The sequence below is a fragment of the Tachysurus fulvidraco genome, chromosome 25 (genome assembly GCF_022655615.1).
Source record: "Tachysurus fulvidraco isolate hzauxx_2018 chromosome 25, HZAU_PFXX_2.0, whole genome shotgun sequence".
Taxonomy (NCBI): domain Eukaryota; kingdom Metazoa; phylum Chordata; class Actinopteri; order Siluriformes; family Bagridae; genus Tachysurus; species Tachysurus fulvidraco.
In genome coordinates this window covers 13104319-13123277 of record NC_062542.1, presented here as the reverse complement: position 1 = coordinate 13123277, position 18959 = coordinate 13104319, and the positions used below count along the sequence as shown (strand labels likewise).

Below are 18959 nucleotides of genomic sequence, written 5' to 3'. Positions count from 1 at the left end.
CTTCACTGTCAATTCAGAATGTCCTTCAAAAGACAATGTGATGGGGAAATAACATTCATTACACTAAACCCTGACTGAGGAACCAGGGACATTAAACGTATATTACTTCCAGCTCTATTTTTGCTGTGCATTGTGGGTAACAGACATGGCCACTTGAATAACACTATATAAACCCTCACAATAACTACTAACAAGATGTCTCATTAAAACGGATTTTATTAGGTCCAGACCCTTAAAATGGCCTAATTAGAACACCAAGTAGAGAGGTTTCACTAAAGAAGCAGCACACAGAGAGATTAAGGATGCCAAAGCCTTTAACAAGGATTTTAGGTTTCTGACGCGTGACTAATTGGATGGACAGAAGGTCTGAGGGGAGATTAAGACTTAACACAGAGAAAAGAAGAGGGGGAAAAAAGATCATGATAAGGAAACCTGAACTGACAGCCAAATTACCCCCGAAAACAGAGGAGACCCGGCCTGCTGAGGACACAGAACGTTCCAGAATTCAGCACTTTAGTTTTGCTCTTTTGTTGAGGTTTCTTTACTATTTGCAACCAATAGCGTGTTTTTTTTTAGTCCCAGTCCCTCTGTGTGTGTGTATGTGTGTGTGTGTGAGTGTGTGTGAGAACAGAACTGTCTTTTCGAAGATGAGCCCCACCCACAATAATAATAATAAAAATATTCTTCAAACTCTTCAAATTTGTTTATTTCCATTGTACCAATAAACTATTGGGCCAAAAGTATGTGACACCCCCACTAATTACTAATTACCGACTTAAGGTTATAATAAATCTAACTGAATGGACATAAAATCACTGAAACACAGCACTGGATTGTTCAATTAGAATTCCAGCTGCCATCTTGATTAGCATAATAGACATTCGGCAGCTTTGCTTAAATTCACACGTTAGAATCTAACACACATTAAAAACCTGCCTACATCAAAATCCTGAACAGAATTCTAACAGCAGCATCCTAATACAAACTCATTAGAAATGTAAGACGCACTGAACAGAATTCTAAAACCCATTTTAATTCACATGTGGAACAGAATTCTAAAACCCATTTAATTTAAATTCACACATGGAATAAAATTCTAAAGCTAATTTAATTTCACACGTGGAACAGAATTGTAAAAATCATTTAAATTCTCACGTGGAATAGAACGCTCATCTGCCTGAAGCCTTTCCTGAGACACAAATCATCTTGTGGTCGTTTAACACACAGCTCCACCTACACTGATCATCAACACGGTGTTCACTGCAGTCTTTGGACTTCGACATGCAGCTTTTCAGATTTCTGATCAATCCTGAGGATTAGTGTGTATGCTGAAGTGTGTTAGGGTGGAGTGTGTTAGCGCAGCACCATCTGCTCCAGCAAAAGGCTCCCTCGCTTATTGCAGTTAACACCATGTGTTAGTAGAAAAACAACACTTGGGCTACTACAAGGTGTTAATGGTATTCCTGGCTAAATCAAACACTGCATTTACATTCGTACATGTGATGCCTCATTTCACTTAATAAACAGAATTACAAATACAAATGTACTTAAAAATAAATAAATAAATAAATTTTAAAAAATGTTTTTTTTTAAATATATTTACTCTCATTCTCATTCATTTTCTACCGCTTATCCGAACTACCTTGGGGGAGCCTGTGCCTATCCCAGGCGTCATCGGGCATCAAAGCAGGATACACCCTGGACGGAGTGCCAACCCATCACAGGACACACACACACACTCACACACTACGGACAATTTTCCAGAGATGCCAATCAACCTACCATGCATGTCTTTGGACTGGGGGAGGAAACCGGAGTACCCGGAGGAAACCCCTGAGGCACGGGGAGTACATGCAAACTACACACACACAAGGCGGAGGCGGGAATCGAACCCCTAACCCTGGAGGTGTGAGGCAAACGTGCTAACCACTAAGCCACCGTGTTCCCCTTTATATATTTATTTTACTTAAATTCAGAAGTTTTATATAATACTGCCTCACATTTTATCAGCATATTTTAACTTCTGTTAATCTTCTGTTGAAATATATTATTTATTTTATTTAATTAAAATTCATCAAATGTATTTCATTTTAATTGACTTTTGTATTTATTATTTCACTTCTATTACTTATTTCTGCTTCTTCTTATTTATTTATTTATTTTAGATATATTTATTGGAAATTATGTACATCTGTTCCAAATATCTTGTATTTATTTATTTATTTGTTTGTTTGTTTGTTTTACAATTTACCTTCTTAGAAGTGACTCATCCAAAGCCAAGCTGCTGAGGATTAAGTGCCTGCAGTAAAGAATTAAAAAAAAAAAGTATGAGGTAAAAGCAACAATAATAATAGATGACAGAATCTCTCATACACTCACCTGTACACCTGAACATGGCATCAGTATGAGACGAAAATGATGCAGATAAAAGTCAAGAGCTTCCATTTTCACATAAAACATCAGAATGTCATCTGAGTGACCAGAGCCAGATGTGCTGGTTTACGTATTTCAGAAAAACTGCTGATCTCCAGGGATTTTCACACATATCAGTCTCTAGAGTTTACACAGGCTGGTGTGAAAGGCATCGAGTGAGCGTCCGTTCTGCACATGGAAACAACTTGTTGATGAGAGAGGTCAGAGGGAAACAGCCAGACTGGTTCAAGTTGACTGGACTACGTTAACTTGAATAAACCCTCATTACAACCATGGTGAGCAGAAAGGCATCTCCAAATGCACAAAACATCGAACACTAACGTGGGTGAGCTTTAACAGCAAAAGACCACATCAGGTTCCACTCCTGTCGGTGGGTCAGATGAAGATTGGAAGAAGAAAAAAAAAATCTTCAACTGAGGAGAAAAAGTGCTAAAATCTCACTTTCAACTTTTCCATGACATCACTTTGATTCCCAGAGCATTTAATCAGATTTTTAATTTTCGAGGCATTTCCTGTGACTGGAAAACTAATTTAGTAAAAGTTTTCGTGAAAGAAAAAATGTTTAAAATTTAAGTGCGTGATTTCCTCAGAGACAATTACTCAAGTGTAGTTATTGGATATTTTATGGACTATATAATGATAATTAAACCACATTATTAAAAAAAACATTTAAACCATTTCAGGTTTATTTTTTTGATTGCAGACTGATCTGGTAACTGGGTTGAAAATCTAACGAGTCAATCAGTTGTTATAAAGCTGCCGATCCACACTTTTAAGGTTATTGTTTGGTAGAGAGGAGAGGGGCAGGCTGAACATCTAGCGTTTTATTGTCATAGTTGGCAAGAAAACACACATAAAACAACAAAGGAACTACTGTCACCATTACTAAGAGTAATAATTTAAGTTGCTCTGAACATTAAACAACACATTTTATCAGATTACTTTATGAATCAGGGAAGCTGACCTTCCTGACACTGAATTTGTGCTGTATTTATCAAAAGCAGGAATTATTGCATCATAACTTCTAAGAGCCAATCATTTTCCAAATATGCAAATGAAGGTCATGATATTACAAAGGTGTACAAAAGAGAAAGGTGCGACTGTTGATTACTCAATGACGCCTATGACTTTTTCTGTTCTTTACTCACATTTTTGGGCAACTTTTATTTCATGAAATATCAGAATGATTTCCTAGAAAGCAATCATATTTTTTCATCATGTGCAATTACAGGGTAATTTAATAATAGTAGCAATGAAGGGTTTTGACTCTCTGACATTGTGGGGTTTTTATCTGTTGTGTCACTATATAGAACTTCGACCACTGAGGTGCTACTGCGTAATGCGTTTGAAAAGTTCATGGAATTTAAATTGTTCACTTCCTAAACTAGCAGGAAATGAATGAGTAGGCAGTAGAGCTCAGCAATTCTGTGTTAGTGACCTAGCAGATAAGCAAAAGTTCGCTAACATTATTATTAATACATAGCACATAATCCTCGACTCTTCAGCTCTGTGCTCGAACTAGAATCTAAGAGGAGATTAAATGAAAAACACACACACATTTTCAGCATAAACTGATGTGATTTTACTGCATTTCCTTAACTCAACATTTAAACATTTAAAGTGAAAATGCTGTTGGGAAACAGAAAGATTCAAGTAATTGAGCTGTTCGGAAGGAGAAGCTATGCAGGCTCTCTTTACTAAACTTCTCCAGAATGCAGTTATTAAAAGCACTCAGTTGATGCATTAAGTCGATACAACACACAGCGTTTAGGGTGTAGATGTGCTGGGAGAAAACACAGAAACAGAATTAGCACTCATCTTGTCCAAGTCGCAAAACTCACAGGTTTTGTGTATGAACGTTTACAACTGGTAATGACTGGTGTGGGTGTGATCAGGACGTAGAACAGGTGTAGGCCAAGAGCAGGGGCAGGGTGTGGTGCTGATGGCAATCAGAGTGCGGTCAGGGTCTGCAGCAGGATCAGGGTATGGAGGTACAGGATCAAGCAGGGTGTAGGGCAGGGTCAAAGTGTGGAGCAGGGCAAGGTCAGGGTGTGGGCAAAGGTGAGTTCAGGGTGTGGAGCAAAATCAGGGTGTGGGGCAGGGCGAGGTCAGGGTAAGCCTGGATACATATTTAAAAAAGTAGGTGGAGTTTGTTTGAATAATCAAGTTATGAGCAGAAAGAAGGAGACAGTGATGGGATGAATGTTTAGGTGAAAGGGTTACGTGGATTAGAGGTAAAGAAAGTGATCAGCTAATTCTGTCTCTGTCAGTTTGTTCACTTTTTTTTTCTTCTCCTTCGTGTGATACTTGTACACATCCGTACAGATACATGAACATCAGCATAAACGCTAAGCTGAGTGATTATATATGAAGACAACAACTACAACTTTTACAGCACTGCCATCGTCTGTTAATCTTCACGCACTTAAGCACTGCTATTGAGAAAGAAAATAAGGTACGTAAGCCCCCCTCCCCCATCACACCAATTACAGAATTTCATTTCATGGCATGATACACACCTGCTTGATCCATAAGAGACTAAAACAAAATGTAAAAAAAAAAAAACATCTATCAATCAGGGAAATGTGTAATACTTAGATTTCCCTTAAAGTCAACACAGTACCATGCATTAACTCATTATCACGTTAGTTCTTCTTTTTTAGTTTGGTTTCTTTTTTTTTTTTTCTTCAACATTTGTTAGCAAGTTAAATTTCCATATTAACTAAAGGATAAGATAGTGTTGTCTTCACATAGACTGAGAGCGAGTGTGTGTTGTTCTACGTCATGTTGTCAAGACACATCCACCCTGTTGTGTGTCGATGTTCTGAGGGATCCAGCGGCGTTCGCGAAGACTCGGTTCCCTACGCGACAGCGTTTGGATCTGCGCAGTCCTGAGAGCCTGAGTTAGTCTGTTTCCCATCCGGATGCTTGACTGATCTGCAAAATACACACACACAAAACACACACAACACACACACACACGCACACCATCATTCTTCATACATGTTTGATTAATCGTGAGACGTAATGGCTGCAAATCATAAAATCATTTAATCGCTTTCTTTTGGAAGGAGTCTTCAGTGTCAGTACTCTGTAACTAGATAGCGTGAGACATAGTGGGGGAGACAGGGAAGAGAGAATTCACCATTTCCCACAGGTGGATATGGATCATGAAAAGCATTCATTCATAATGACACAATAATGTGTGTGTGTGTGTGTGTGTGTGTGTGTGTGTGTGTAAGAGGTAGGCTTCTCTCAATCTCTTAGCAAGATTAGTTGACACACCGCCAACTCTGACAATTACAGAACACGATTGTAAAAGAATGTTTGTGCAGCACACAGCCTGACACGTGCGTGTGTGTATGTGTGTGTGTTCAGAGGGTGCATACAGATATTGATGTTGCATCCAAGAGACAAGGTACTTCCTGTTCTCACTTACATTATAGCTGCTATGAACAATCATACTCTCAAGAGCCTCTCTCAAGTTTCTCTTTCTCTCTCTTGCTGAATCTGATCACACTCAATAAAATGCTGCTTGACATGTTGTTGAGAAAGCGAACAGAATAAACACTAACGTAATAGAACAAGCTCATTGGAAACAATAGTGATCAGTGACTGGTTGTTGGGAATAATGGTGATCAGTGACTGGTTGTTGGGAATAATGGTGATCTGTGACTGGTTTTTGGGAATAATGGTGATCTGTGACTGGTTTTTGGGAATAATGGTGATCAGTGACTGGTTGTTGGGAATAATGGTGATCTGTGACTGGTTGTTGGGAATAATGGTGATCAGTGTCTGGTTGTTGGGAATAATGGTGATCAGTGACTGGTTGTTGGGAATAATGGTGATCAGTGACTGGTTGTTGGGAATAATCGTGATCAGTGACTGGTTGTTGGGAATAATGGTGATCAGTGACTGGTTGTTGAGAATAATGGTGATCAGTGTCTGGTTGTTGGGAATAATGGTGATCAGTGACTGGTTGTTGGGAATAATGGTGATCTGTGACTGGTTGTTGGGAATAATGGTGATCAGTGTCTGGTTGTTGGGAATAATGGTGATCAGTGACTGGTTGTTGGGAATAATGGTGATCAGTGACTGGTTGTTGGGAATAATGGTGATCAGTGACTGGTTGTTGGGAATAATGGTGATCAGTGACTGGTTGTTGAGAATAATGGTGATCAGTGACTGGTTGTTGGGAATAATGGTGATCAGTGACTGGTTGTTGGGAATAATGGTGATCAGTGTCTGGTTGTTGGGAATAATGGTGATCAGTGTCTGGTTGTTGGGAATAATGGTGATCAGTGTCTGGTTGTTAAGAATAATGGTGACTAGTGATTGGTCATTGGGAATAATGGTGATCTGTGATTGGTTGTTGGGAAAAATGGTGATCTGTGACTGGTTGTTGGGAATAATGGTGATCAGTGACTGGTTGTTGGGAATAATGGTGACTAGTGATTGGTCATTGGGAATAATGGTGATCTGTGATTGGTTGTTGGGAATAATGGTGATCTGTGACTGGTTGTTGGGAATAATGGTGATCAGTGACTGGTTGTTGGGAATAATGGTGACTGGTGATTGGTCATTGGGAATAATGGTGATCTGTGATTGGTTGTTGGGAATAATGGTGATCAGTGATTGGTTGTTGGGAATAATGGTGATCTGTGATTGGTTGTTGGGAATAATGGTGATCAGTGATTGGTTGTTGGGAATAATCGTGACCAGTGATTGGTTGTTGGGAATAATGGTGATCAGTGATTGGTTGTTGGGAAACAATCATGGTCAGTAACTCATCAATGGAAAACAACAATTTTTATGACAAAGTCAATAAAAGGTGAGAGAAACACTTACATTTCACAGGGTCCATTCTCCACCTTGACTCCTCCGTCCACTGGGTCAAGTCCCTGCTCGGAAAGCTGCTTCAAGGCACTCAGAGCCGCCTGCAGACAGACGGGACGCGTGAGACACAACTCTGTCAGCCGCCTCTCAAACATCAGCAGCAGCAGCACCAGAAGATAAATTAAAGATAGACTAAAAGACAGACGGATAGACATAGTGACAGACAGATGGATAGATAGATGGAAGGATGGATGAGTATACAGACAGACAGGGTGAAGAGAGCTAAAAAGAAATATAGCAATTCTTACAGAGTCACCAGGGCAGAATCGAGTGTGTTTGAATGTGTGTGTGTGTGTGTGTGTGTGTGTGTGTGTGTGTGTGTGTGTGTGTGTGTGTGTGTGTGTGTGTTCAGATCCACCTGGCTGCAACTTGATGCTCTGACGCTGCCAATGAGGACCAGATGTGTAGCAGGACATAAATCTAACAACACACTGAGCCTCCCGACACACACACACACACACACACACACACACACACACACACACACACACACGCAGAAGGGTGAAACTGTCTCACCCACCAGTCCATATGCTGTAAGTCCTAACACACACACACACAGACACACACACTACAAATAAGTGAGAGAGACACAGAGAGATGGACAGACAGAGACAAGGCACAGTGAGATTTTCTTCCAGTCCAAAACAGACTTGAAGTGTGTTACTGTCTCTTTAAAAGTAAATATTATACTCACAACTAATAGAATCTGATCACAGATCTTGCAGATCCTGTGTATAAAATGGTGCCGTACTCCCTGTTCCCTACAAATGCCAAAGTGCATTATAGCCACTCTGGTCCTTTTAAAAGTAACTTGCTTGGACACCAGCCCAAATGCATTGTGGGATTACACAAGTGCACTGGATATTCTCCACCATACCTCTGCACTTGTATATGATACCAGAGAAACTCTATATCTAAGGATTTTGTTTTTAAAGATTGTAAGCTATGGACTTTTTAAAGTCCATAGCTTACATTATTACAGCCATACATTAAAAATGGATTGCAACAAAGCTACAGCTCAGGTTTAATTTCACATGTCAACACCCTAGAAAGACGCAGCTACTAAACAATCAAATACATATATAAATAAATACATACGAAAATAAAGTTGCTCAACAAAACGATCCAGAAAGAAGCTAGCTAGCTAGCAGCCAGGATATATTTTGTACAAGAGTCTTGAGAATATATACTGCTTATTGGCTTTAACTTGACAGAATTCACAAAAATCTAATTAGCCAAATAAAAATAAATAAAGAATGGTGTAGGATTAGCAGAACAGGGATAAGGAATCCCAAAGACAAAGCTATTAAAACAAAAGGAGTTTAAATGAATGGAGTTTTTATGCACAGGTGAACAAATACAGAGTACAGGTTCATTAACTAACTTTTCTATTTATTCATCCTTAGTAACTGCCTGGTCAGGGTCGTTGTGGTTTAAATGAATCTTCTAATTTCTTTATATATTGCGATTTTACCGGCTGAAACAAAGATATTAAGGTACAGAGTCCTGCACATGTACAGTATCTAGCTACATGTACAGGGCAAACAAACAAACAAAACCCCCTCTGGTTTAGACCACGCCCACTTTTGGGTATACATCTGAATACATTTGGAGCATGAAATAGATACAGCCAATATCATTGTGCAATACCACATACAACACACAGAGAATGTTACAGCTACATTCAGAAACAAAACCACTTTAACATGATAAAACCAATGCACGCGCACACACACACACACACACACACACACACACACACACACACACACACACACACACACACACACACAGCATGGTTTTAACCTTATCTATCTTCAAGATCTGTGTAAATAATGAGAGCTTATCTACACAGGAACATGCGGTCTAGTTACAGTGTGTGTGTGTGTGTGTGTGTGTGTGTGTGTGTGTGTGTGTGTGTGTGTGTGTGTGTGCGTGTACGAGTGTGCACGCATTCCCAGGATCTGTTCTAAATCACACTTAAATTGAATTTTTTTTTTGTGATTGATGAGGAGAGTGTGTAGGTCACAAAAGGAGGAGGTTTTTAGCAAAGGATTTTTCAATAGAGCAGAAAAAAAATGTAAAAGTCAGAATAGTTGTGATTTATATGTACGATTCTCGCCAACTGCATGTATTTTTGCCTAGTTAGTGGACTTACTGGATATTTTAAGACTCATAATCTGTAGTCTATGGTCTTAATATAATGGAGCCTGTTTTCAAGCTCTGTCTCATTTGCTTGATTTTATGTATGTATCCTTTAGAGAACATTTGCCATTTTAGGGCTTTGTCTTAAACGGCAATTCATGCGATTCGAGTTGTGTGTAGTTTTTGGTCAACAGGTCAAGCCAAAATCAACCCAGGAGGCACAGAATTTCTTCTATAGAGACTTCTCGATAGTGGTTATGTTTGAGCACGAGATTAAAAGTTGTATCTATAATGCTCTGTGAAGTATGTGATTTGAGACACAACCAGTAACTGCCATGAACACATACTATACAGTATGGCTGATGAGACTAACTTTCTCAAGCTAGTCTTTATAATCAGTTCCAGAAAGTTTTTTTTTCTGAATACAGAGGCCATACAGTACATGTACAAAACGTCCAGCTCAAAGCATGCTGGGAAAATCTCATTCTTTCTCATCTAATAAAGTGCCATTAAAGTGCTGATTACTGATGTGTATGTGCGATTAGAGTTTCTGGGTAAACAATCAGCTTCTAACGATTCAGATAAGCTCCAGGCCTTGGAGGGAGAGGTAGAGAGAGAGAGGGAGAGAGAGAGAGAGAGAGAGAGAGAGAGAGAGAGAGAGAGAGAGAGAGAGAGAGAGAGAGAGAAGGAAAGACAGAGGGACACACTCAGCATCCATCAACGTAAGACAAACACACCATTATCCTTCCTAATTGTCGTCGGCTGCATCGTTATTTTTTCTAATGAGACGGAGTGAGGATGGCTGAGACATCGGCCCTCAGAACCATGTTTATTTTAGAGCGACAACCTGGAAGTGGTTCGTCTCAGTCACCGAGACATCAGACGAGTTAGCTGAGACGCTAAATGGCGCTAACTCAGATAACACACACACCACCTCTCAGCACACGCACATTAAGCCACAGAATGGATGTTTCCAGGCTAAAGACACTAGCCCGGGTTTCATTCATCACTTTGCCGCTGAGTTCAAAGGCCAGTGGGGGGGTTGGGCGTGGGGGGACAGGACGGATGGGGAATGTGACATCAGGCTGAATATGTAAATATGTGAGAGCGCACTAAAAGGCTGTGCTGGAAGAAGGACGGAGAGAGTGTGTCAGAGGACAGAGACGCCTCATTTTTCTCATGTGCTTTAATGGCCTCCCTGATTGCACCCTCGTCTTGGCTAAACAGTGGCGATTCGTCCCAGAGGAACATGGAACCCTTCAAACTGGATACTTCACCACACACAAACACACAGAACAAAGACGTGTGTGTGTGTGTGTGTGTGTGTGTGTGTGTGTGTGTGTGTGTGTGTGTGTGTGTGTGTGTGTGTGTGTGTGTGTGTGTGTGTGTGTGTGTGTGTGAGAGAGTGTGTGAGTGTGGTGTGAACACAGAATGACCAGATTAGCTTTTTTCTAATACCACTTTCTGAATTCTTTCAAACCACTGTGAGTAAATTTAACACCACTAGATCGGCCTCTACACAAGAAACACTTTCAAATCAAACTTGCATTTTATTAACAGTCTAGGCCTATACTAGCATTATTTTTTTTACCATTTTACCACAAACTAGCTTTAAAACAAAAGAGCTAGAAATACGCTAGCATTGTAATAAATAGTTTTATGACAAACTAGCATTACAGTAAAAGAGCTAACCCTATACTACCATTATAATATACAGGTTTACCACAAACTAGCTTTAAAGCAAAATATCTAGCATTGTTATACCATGTTTAACACAAACTAGCATTGCAGTGAAAGAGCTAGTCCTGTACTAACATAATAGTACCACAAACCACAAACTAGCTTTAAAGAAAAAGTGCTAACCACAAACTAGCTTTAAAGTTAAAGTGCTAACCACAAACTAGCTTTAAAGTTAAAGTGCTAACCACAAACTAGCTTTAAAGCAAAAGTGCTAACCACAAACTAGAATTAAAACGAAAGTACTAACCACAAACTAGCTTTAAACTAGCTAACCACAAACTAGCTTTAAAGTAAAAGTGCTAACCACAAACTAGCTTTAAAGCAAAAGTGCTAACCACAAACTAGAATTAAAACGAAAGTACTAACCACAAACTAGCTTTAAACTAGCTAACCACAAACTAGCTTTAAAGTAAAAGTGCTAACCACAAACTAGCTTTAAAGTAAAAGTGCTAACCACAAACTAGCTTTACAGTAAAAGAGCTAGTCCAACATTAGCATTGTAATAAACAGTTTTACCACAAACGACCCTACACTACCGTCATAGCAAACCGTTTTCCTTCTAGAATTGTACTTTTCATGCTCATGTTTACTGATTATTTGTTGTTGTCTTCATTCTCATCATATCATAATACACACCAGCTCTTTGGGAGGAAGCAGTGTTTATCTGTACTTAAAACATCTTTTAGCTCGTTTCACGTTCAATAAATACTGCACTGTCCTGAATGAAAGAGTTTGTGACTAGTTAGTGTACTTACGGCTGAATGTTCACCTGTTCAAGTTTTTTTACTTGGTGATAAGGATAGTCATGTGTATTCAGTGTCACAAACCACATACTGGTTTAAGTTGACTTGGTAGGGCAAATCCTAGTAAGGAACAGTTCTATCAAGTAGCATTTGGGATACTGCCAAAGGTTTGAGTGTCAGGGAATTTCTCTCTGTACAGTAGAAATGGATAAGCAAGGAATCCTGACACAAACTGTGTGTGTGTGTGTGTGTGTGTGTGTGTGTGTGTGTGTGTGTGTGTGTGTGTGTGTGTGTGTGTGTGTGTGTGTGTTGTGTCCATAATATCTGACCTGATCACTTGCTGTTTTGGATGAAGTACAATCCCAGTGTGCGTGTACGTGTGTGTGTGCGTGTACGTGTGTGTGCATGTGTGTGTGTGTTTCTCATGATCCAGCAGAGTTTCCCACCACTGTGAGGCTCCGTCCCAATCCAAGAGAATCAGTGCCGGCTCCCTGCTGCCCTTTGATCGCCAAGTCCATCATTTGTTTTGCTTGCCACCTCATCGTTATTAGGACACAGCCCATTTAGTCCTCCATTAAGAACCGGTGACACTCAGCATCTTTGGCACGACTATAAACAGACTTACAGGCTGTAACGCAATCAAACACTCTGCAGGTGCGGACACACGCACACACACACACACACACACACACACACACACACACACACACACGTACGTCTCTCGCTCTCTCTCTCTCTCTCTCTCTCTCTCTCGCTCACTCTCTCTGACTCATACACAGGCACACACACAGAGCAGCGGGTCTTTTCCCAGCAGATTCTGGGCGGTGATACTGTCCAAACCACAGGCTGAATGGAAAATCACATCTTAGTTTTTCTTATTACACAACGCTGGCTGCATCTGAGGAAACCTAACACAACTGATGATGTCACAGTGTCCGCAGTCCTCCTGTACAGCTGTTACATAAAGCTGAATCCATTCCTTCTGTCATCTAAAATTCTTCATCAGAAAACAGACAGTTATGGTTTTAGTCTGTATAAATTTGGGTCTTTTACTCTCATCTCTGTTTGTATCAGTTAAAAACATGCTGTGTTTCATTCAGCACATTTGCATCTATTTACCCTGATGGAGGACACTTGTGTTCACGTCATCCCTACTCCATCATCACTAGCTCCGTGTCAGCGACAACACTTTTACGTCATTACACAGCCAGCTGAATGTTATGTTTCTGTATTTTATGCTTTTTCTGTATTGATACAAACACTCACAGTGCATTATGGGTAATACATACAGCCTCTGAGAATTCCAGCTCAAATAAAAAATAAGTTCTATAAATAAGACCTCGTGGAACTGACTCGATTTGTTTCATTATCTGGATCTGGGCCTTAAAACGAATCACACATGCCTCCTTCCACCAGAAAGAACCGGGTGCTGGTTCAGAGCTAGTGTTGGTTTGACGTTGGTTCCACTGGCGAGCCTTCTAAGAACCGGTTTGCCTTTCCATGGACTAGAGAGCCATCACAGAGCCAAGTCTTATGTCACTGTATACAAAGTTATACAGCAACGTTATGTTGGGAACCCACACTGGCATCCAAACGCAACGAATCCTGATTTAAAATGATTTAAAAATGGCTCTAACATCATTCCTTTTTGTCTTGTTAGTCACAACCTGATTTTAAATTAGGTTCTGGCTCTGAACCAGCACTCAAACTTGGTGGAAAAGGGGCATAAGTGAAGGTAAATTTAAGACGGTTCTAACATGTCTGGTTTCCTTGTAAGAACATATGAAACAGAATGGAGATTTAGGACAGGTCCTTAACGTTGACTTTTCTTGTAGCATTATTGAACATGAATTTAGGACAGGGTCTTTAACATGGCTGTTAACATTTCTGGTACGAAAATTAACAACAGATGATTTAAATTTTAAGACAGAGCCTTAAAATGACTGACATTCTAAAAAGAACTCAGTAAGTATGGACATGAATTTGGGACAGGGCCTTAACCCATTTGAAATTCTAGCAGGGAGACTAACTGGACATAAATGCAAGTGATTGAGCCTTAAGAGCCTTAAAGCTGTTGACATTCTAGTTAAAAAAGAAACAAAAAACCAACACTAATGCATCCTGGATTTGAGTATTTTGGACAGAGTCGTAAATCCACGGCGTTTAGCTGAAAGTGGGTAAGAGATGCACGCACTGGAAGTGAACTTTATGTCTTTGAGGGTCGGTGCAGCTGCAGCGCACGAGCTCGGCTTCAAACGTGCCGCTCATCAGAGACAGGACATTCCAGAGCGCTCGGCTCAACGAGCTGTGAAATCACACTGGCGGAGGGAGGGAGGGAGCGAGGAAAGGAGCCGATAGGAGGGAGTCGTGGAATTTCGGGTCCAGCTCGCTCACACACTTCTCTTTCTCCTCCATTCAGTCAACACAGGTGTGAGGAAAGGTCCAAACATCTCTTTGTGTAGAGAAACAACACTGTGTCATTACCTCATTTCATTTCCTATGTTCATTCATCAGATCAAAAACCTGTTGAATCTGTAGGACTAGAAAAGAAAAACAATGGAGCACTTGTCTGTGTTACTTGGACAAAAAAATATCTTTTACTGACTAGAAGCTGTTTGATTTGAAATGAACGATATCTCCAGCTACTGTAAATTGCTATTAAATGAACAGATTTACTAAAACTCTACACTATGCTATGATACATGTGTTTAGTAGAAAATGGATTGCCAGGTCTCTGTGTTCCGTTTTAACCAACAACTCGAATTCGAATTGCACACCTCCACTGTGGTGTGTACGCATTTCTGATTCGCAGCATGTCAGTATACCACATGATCATCACCTAAAATGCTTTTTGCTTTATCCTCTCTATCCTCCGCCTATCCCTTTTTCAATCTCTATTAGATATCTTACAACAGATACTGTTCTGTACACCATGGCTACACTCGAGTCCAGATGAAGTCCACATTTACACATTCCCCTTGTCTGCTAGCAAAACTGAATTCGATTTAAATTCAGTTGATCTTAAAGCAGAATGTTGCCCATTTTATATCAGGCAGAAAGAACAAATCTGTCCACTTGCTTTGTTTTCACAGCTGATATCGACAAACACTTTGGAAAATAAAACATAAATGCTTCATAATCAGCTTTGGAGTGGAGTTAACATTACATTTCAAGAAGTTTAAAATCAGCTACAGACATCACGTCTCTTGATTCCACCAAAACAGGGACCTCAAAAAAAAAAATGCCCTACTTCCGATTTTGTGGTGGTGTTAATGTGCGTTCAGCTCGTAAACACCTTCGCATCTTTTACGGACATGACTTGAACAACTTCATACCCAAAACATACCAAGTGCTGAAGCCTCTGGAGTGTTTCCAGTGGAAGAATAAAACCAGGCTTTATCCAACATACAACAGTGAATAAAAACAGTAAGAACTGTAAAGCTTTAGTGGAAAAAGGGTTATTCCCATCCTAAAGAAACCTGCTCTGGATCCATCAGACATCAGTAACTACAGACCGGTATCACTTCTCTCATTTCTTTCAAAAATTCTGGAACGCATTGTCTATAATCAACTGTCTGTCTATCTCTCACAGAACAACCTCCAAGATCCCAAACAGTCTGGCTTTAAAGCAGCTCACTCTACAGAGACAGCCCTTTTGGATGTCTCTGAGAAGCTACATACTGCTAGATCAGCCAAACTATCATCCGTCCTTATCCTCCTTGACCTTTCAGCAGCGTTTGATACGGTCAACCACAAGACTCTCTTATCCTCCCTCAAGAGTCTTGGGATTTGCGGATCAGCTTGGGAATGGTTTGCCTCCTACCTGGAAGGACGCTCATATCAAGTAACATGGAGGGGAGTGACATCTGCTCCACGCAGACTCTCCACTGGCGTCCCACAGGGCTCAGTACTTGGTCCTCTTCTTTTCTCCTTGTATACTCACTCTCTTGGTGAAGTTATTTCATCACATGGGTTCTCTTACCACTGCTATGCTGATGATACACAACTTATCTTCTCTTTCCCACCCTCAGATGCCACAGCTTCTGACCGGATCTCAGCATGTCTGGCAGAAATTTCATCATGGATGACTGCTCATCAGTTAAAGCTCAATCCTAGCAAAACTGAACTGCTGTTCATCCCAGGTGATTCATCCCCAGGTCACGATCTTGCTATATCCTTGCACAACGATCTGATCTCCCCTTCAGCCACAGCTCGCAACCTTGGGGTAACCATGGACAATCAACTGTCCTTTTCCTCTCATGTTGCAAATGTGACTCGCTCATGTCGGTTTCTTCTCTACAACATTAGAAGGATTCGGCCATTTTTGTCCACACAGACTGCCCAGGTACTTGTTCAGTCTCTTGTCATTTCTAGACTGGATTACTGCAATGCACTGCTGGCAGGTCTACCTATGAACGCAATCCGTCCTCTGCAAATGATCCAAAATGCAGCTGCCCGGCTTGTTTTCAACCTGCCAAAGTTCTCGCATACCACCCCGCTACTGCGATCCCTCCACTGGCTTCCGGTAGCTGCACGCATCCGGTTCAAAACACTGATGCTGGCCTACAAAGCCAAAAATGGACCAGCCCCCTCTTACCTCAAAGCCCTCATCATTCCTCGCACTGCACCCCGCAACCTCCGATCTACCAGCACTGCTCGACTGGTTCCACCATCTCTCAGGGTAAGAGGCAAGTATACTACAAGACTCTTCTCTGTACTGGCACCAAGGTGGTGGAATGAACTTCCCATAGAGGTCCGGACAGCCGAGTCACTGGCTATTTTCAAGCGGCGGTTGAAGACCTACTTATTCAGGAAGCACTTCAACTAGCACTTCTTTCCTTATCTTTTGCATTTAAAAAAAAAAAAAAAAAACCTTTGACACTTTTTCATTGTAACTTTGAACAAATGTTTTAAACTCATGGTATCTTAAGTATGTAACCTAGTGAACCAGCATTAATGTATTCAGTGTTAGAGATTTAAGCACTTATGTACGTCGCTCTGGATAAGGGCGTCTGCCAAATGCTGTAAATGTAAATGTAAATGTAAAATGTAAATGAAAAGCAGCTCACTGTGTGTGTTTGTGTGTGTATTTTTGTGTGTTAGAGTGTCAGGCTCCTGCAGGTTGAATAAAACCTTTAATAAGCATGCTCTGATTTCAGCCCCCAACTGATTTCTTGATAGAGTCCCGTCGTGTCTCAGTTCATTACTCATGCAAATACAGGAAGTGATTACAGTGATTACACGCCCACGCTGCTCCTCCACGTGGCCGCCAGGTGAAAGCCCCGCCCACTAAGCATGATAACACAGGTGCCATTTGCATGCGTACAGTGTTTATCTGAGGGTCAGACCTTTCCTCTTCTCAGCCTGTGTGTTTTATTCAAGCTCACACAATGTGTGCTTTATGTATGACAGCATGTGACTGTGTGTGTGTGTGTACCTGTGTGATGCTTCAGGGCAGAGGGGAATCCTCATGACATTTATCCCACATAAAATTGAATATGCAAATCTTTCTATCTGACACACTCACATATCACATTCACATCATTAATTATAATCCGTACATTCAAGCTGGAGTAGCTCACTGGAGAGGTTCCCGAAATGAACTAACCTGATTCCCCACCATATTGACAAAGGGAGGGAGAGAGAGAGAGAGAGAGAGAGAGAGAGAGAGAGAGAGAGAGAGAGAGAGAGAGAGAGAGAGAGAGAGAGAGAGAGAGAATGAAAGAAAGACCTCAAAGACAGACAGACAGACAGACATAAAGACAGATAGATAGATAGAGGTGATTGTCCAATCAAAAACACACACACACACACACAGACACACACAAACACACACACACACACACACACACACACACACACACACACACACACACACACACTAACACACAGACACATGTAACAGTCTGTTGCAGGCTTTATAAAACTTGTAACTTACTGAGATGTCAAAAAAAGACACTTCACAGCCAGTAGTGATTTTATCTGTTCCCTCTGTGTCATCTTCGCTGTAAATGAACCATACTGTTCTTCTGTGCATGCGGACGTGTGTGTGTCTGTGTGTGTAATTTATGACTTCCTTAACAGTGTGTTCTTCTTTCCGTTGGGAATAATTTTTGTGACCTTAAATTCCATCAAAAGGTAAAAAATCTGGAATTTGGATTATTTAACAGATGCTCCGTGTGGCGTTGGCTTACTGTGGAAGACAGAACGACACAGCGAGACAGATAGAGACACTTAAACGAGCATAAATGATGACACACTGAGTGCCCACAGGTCACTTTACACACTTGAAGGATGTGTGTGTGTGTCCCACAGGTAACTGATCAGGGTAACTGAACCCTATGTGCAGTCATATAGTGTGTTTCACTCCATACACCTCTAACAGGAAGTGCCAATAACATGCTCAGATTTCCAAGGCAACAAGAACAAATGGTTTAATCCTTATTTTCTGCACTGTCAACATTTTCTATCCATCCTTTTGCTGTATTCTGGAAAGAGGCTAGAGAGAGTACAAACATTCCCTCTTCCGAAGTCCATCCATTTTCTGTAGCACATGTCGCATGGACCCTGTAGTCTATCTCCATCCTGGACGGGGTGCCAATCCATTTGCACAATTGCTCACTACAGACAATTTTGCCAATCAGCTTACAAGGCATGTCTTCAGTCTGGGTGAGGTAACCTGAGAACCAGGAGGAAACCCCTGAAGCACAGAGAGAAACTCTGCTGGTTCCTCAGTGCAATGATGAAATTAGTGGCAGTGTTTACCTCAGTGTTCTGATTCTCAGATATTAAACCAATAGTTATTAAATACCATCACGTTTTAATGACAACAATTAATGCCAAGAAGGTCTTATGATATTTAGGGTGCATAATCAAGGTCTCAGAATAAGGTGAGAGTTTTGGAGTTTTCAGATTTATTGTCATTTAAGTGTTTGACAAAAACAAATAATAGTCAGTGATGTTTTAAAGATTTGTTTACCGTTCGTTTTAGTCTAGATTGAA

General features: G+C 40.7%; 1 protein-coding gene across 8 annotated transcripts in view; it reads right to left on the bottom strand.

Annotated features, from left to right (window-relative positions):
• Positions 1 to 3991: 3991 nt before the first annotated feature.
• The window catches only part of stau2 (staufen double-stranded RNA binding protein 2), a 70594-nt gene continuing 55626 nt past the window's right edge, over positions 3992 to 18959 (bottom strand). For 6 of the 8 annotated variants that reach the window (XM_027174288.2, XM_047808843.1, XM_047808844.1 and 3 more), the window contains 2 exons: positions 7282 to 7370; positions 3992 to 5370 (listed from right to left, as the gene is read on the bottom strand). In XM_027174288.2, coding sequence (XP_027030089.1) covers positions 5295 to 5370; positions 7282 to 7370 — 165 coding nt within the window. In that variant the 3' untranslated portion in view covers positions 3992 to 5294. Of the gene's footprint in view, positions 5371 to 7277; positions 7462 to 18959 lie in introns of those variants that run through there. The other 2 variants (XM_027174330.2, XM_027174337.2) reach the window with 2 other exon arrangements.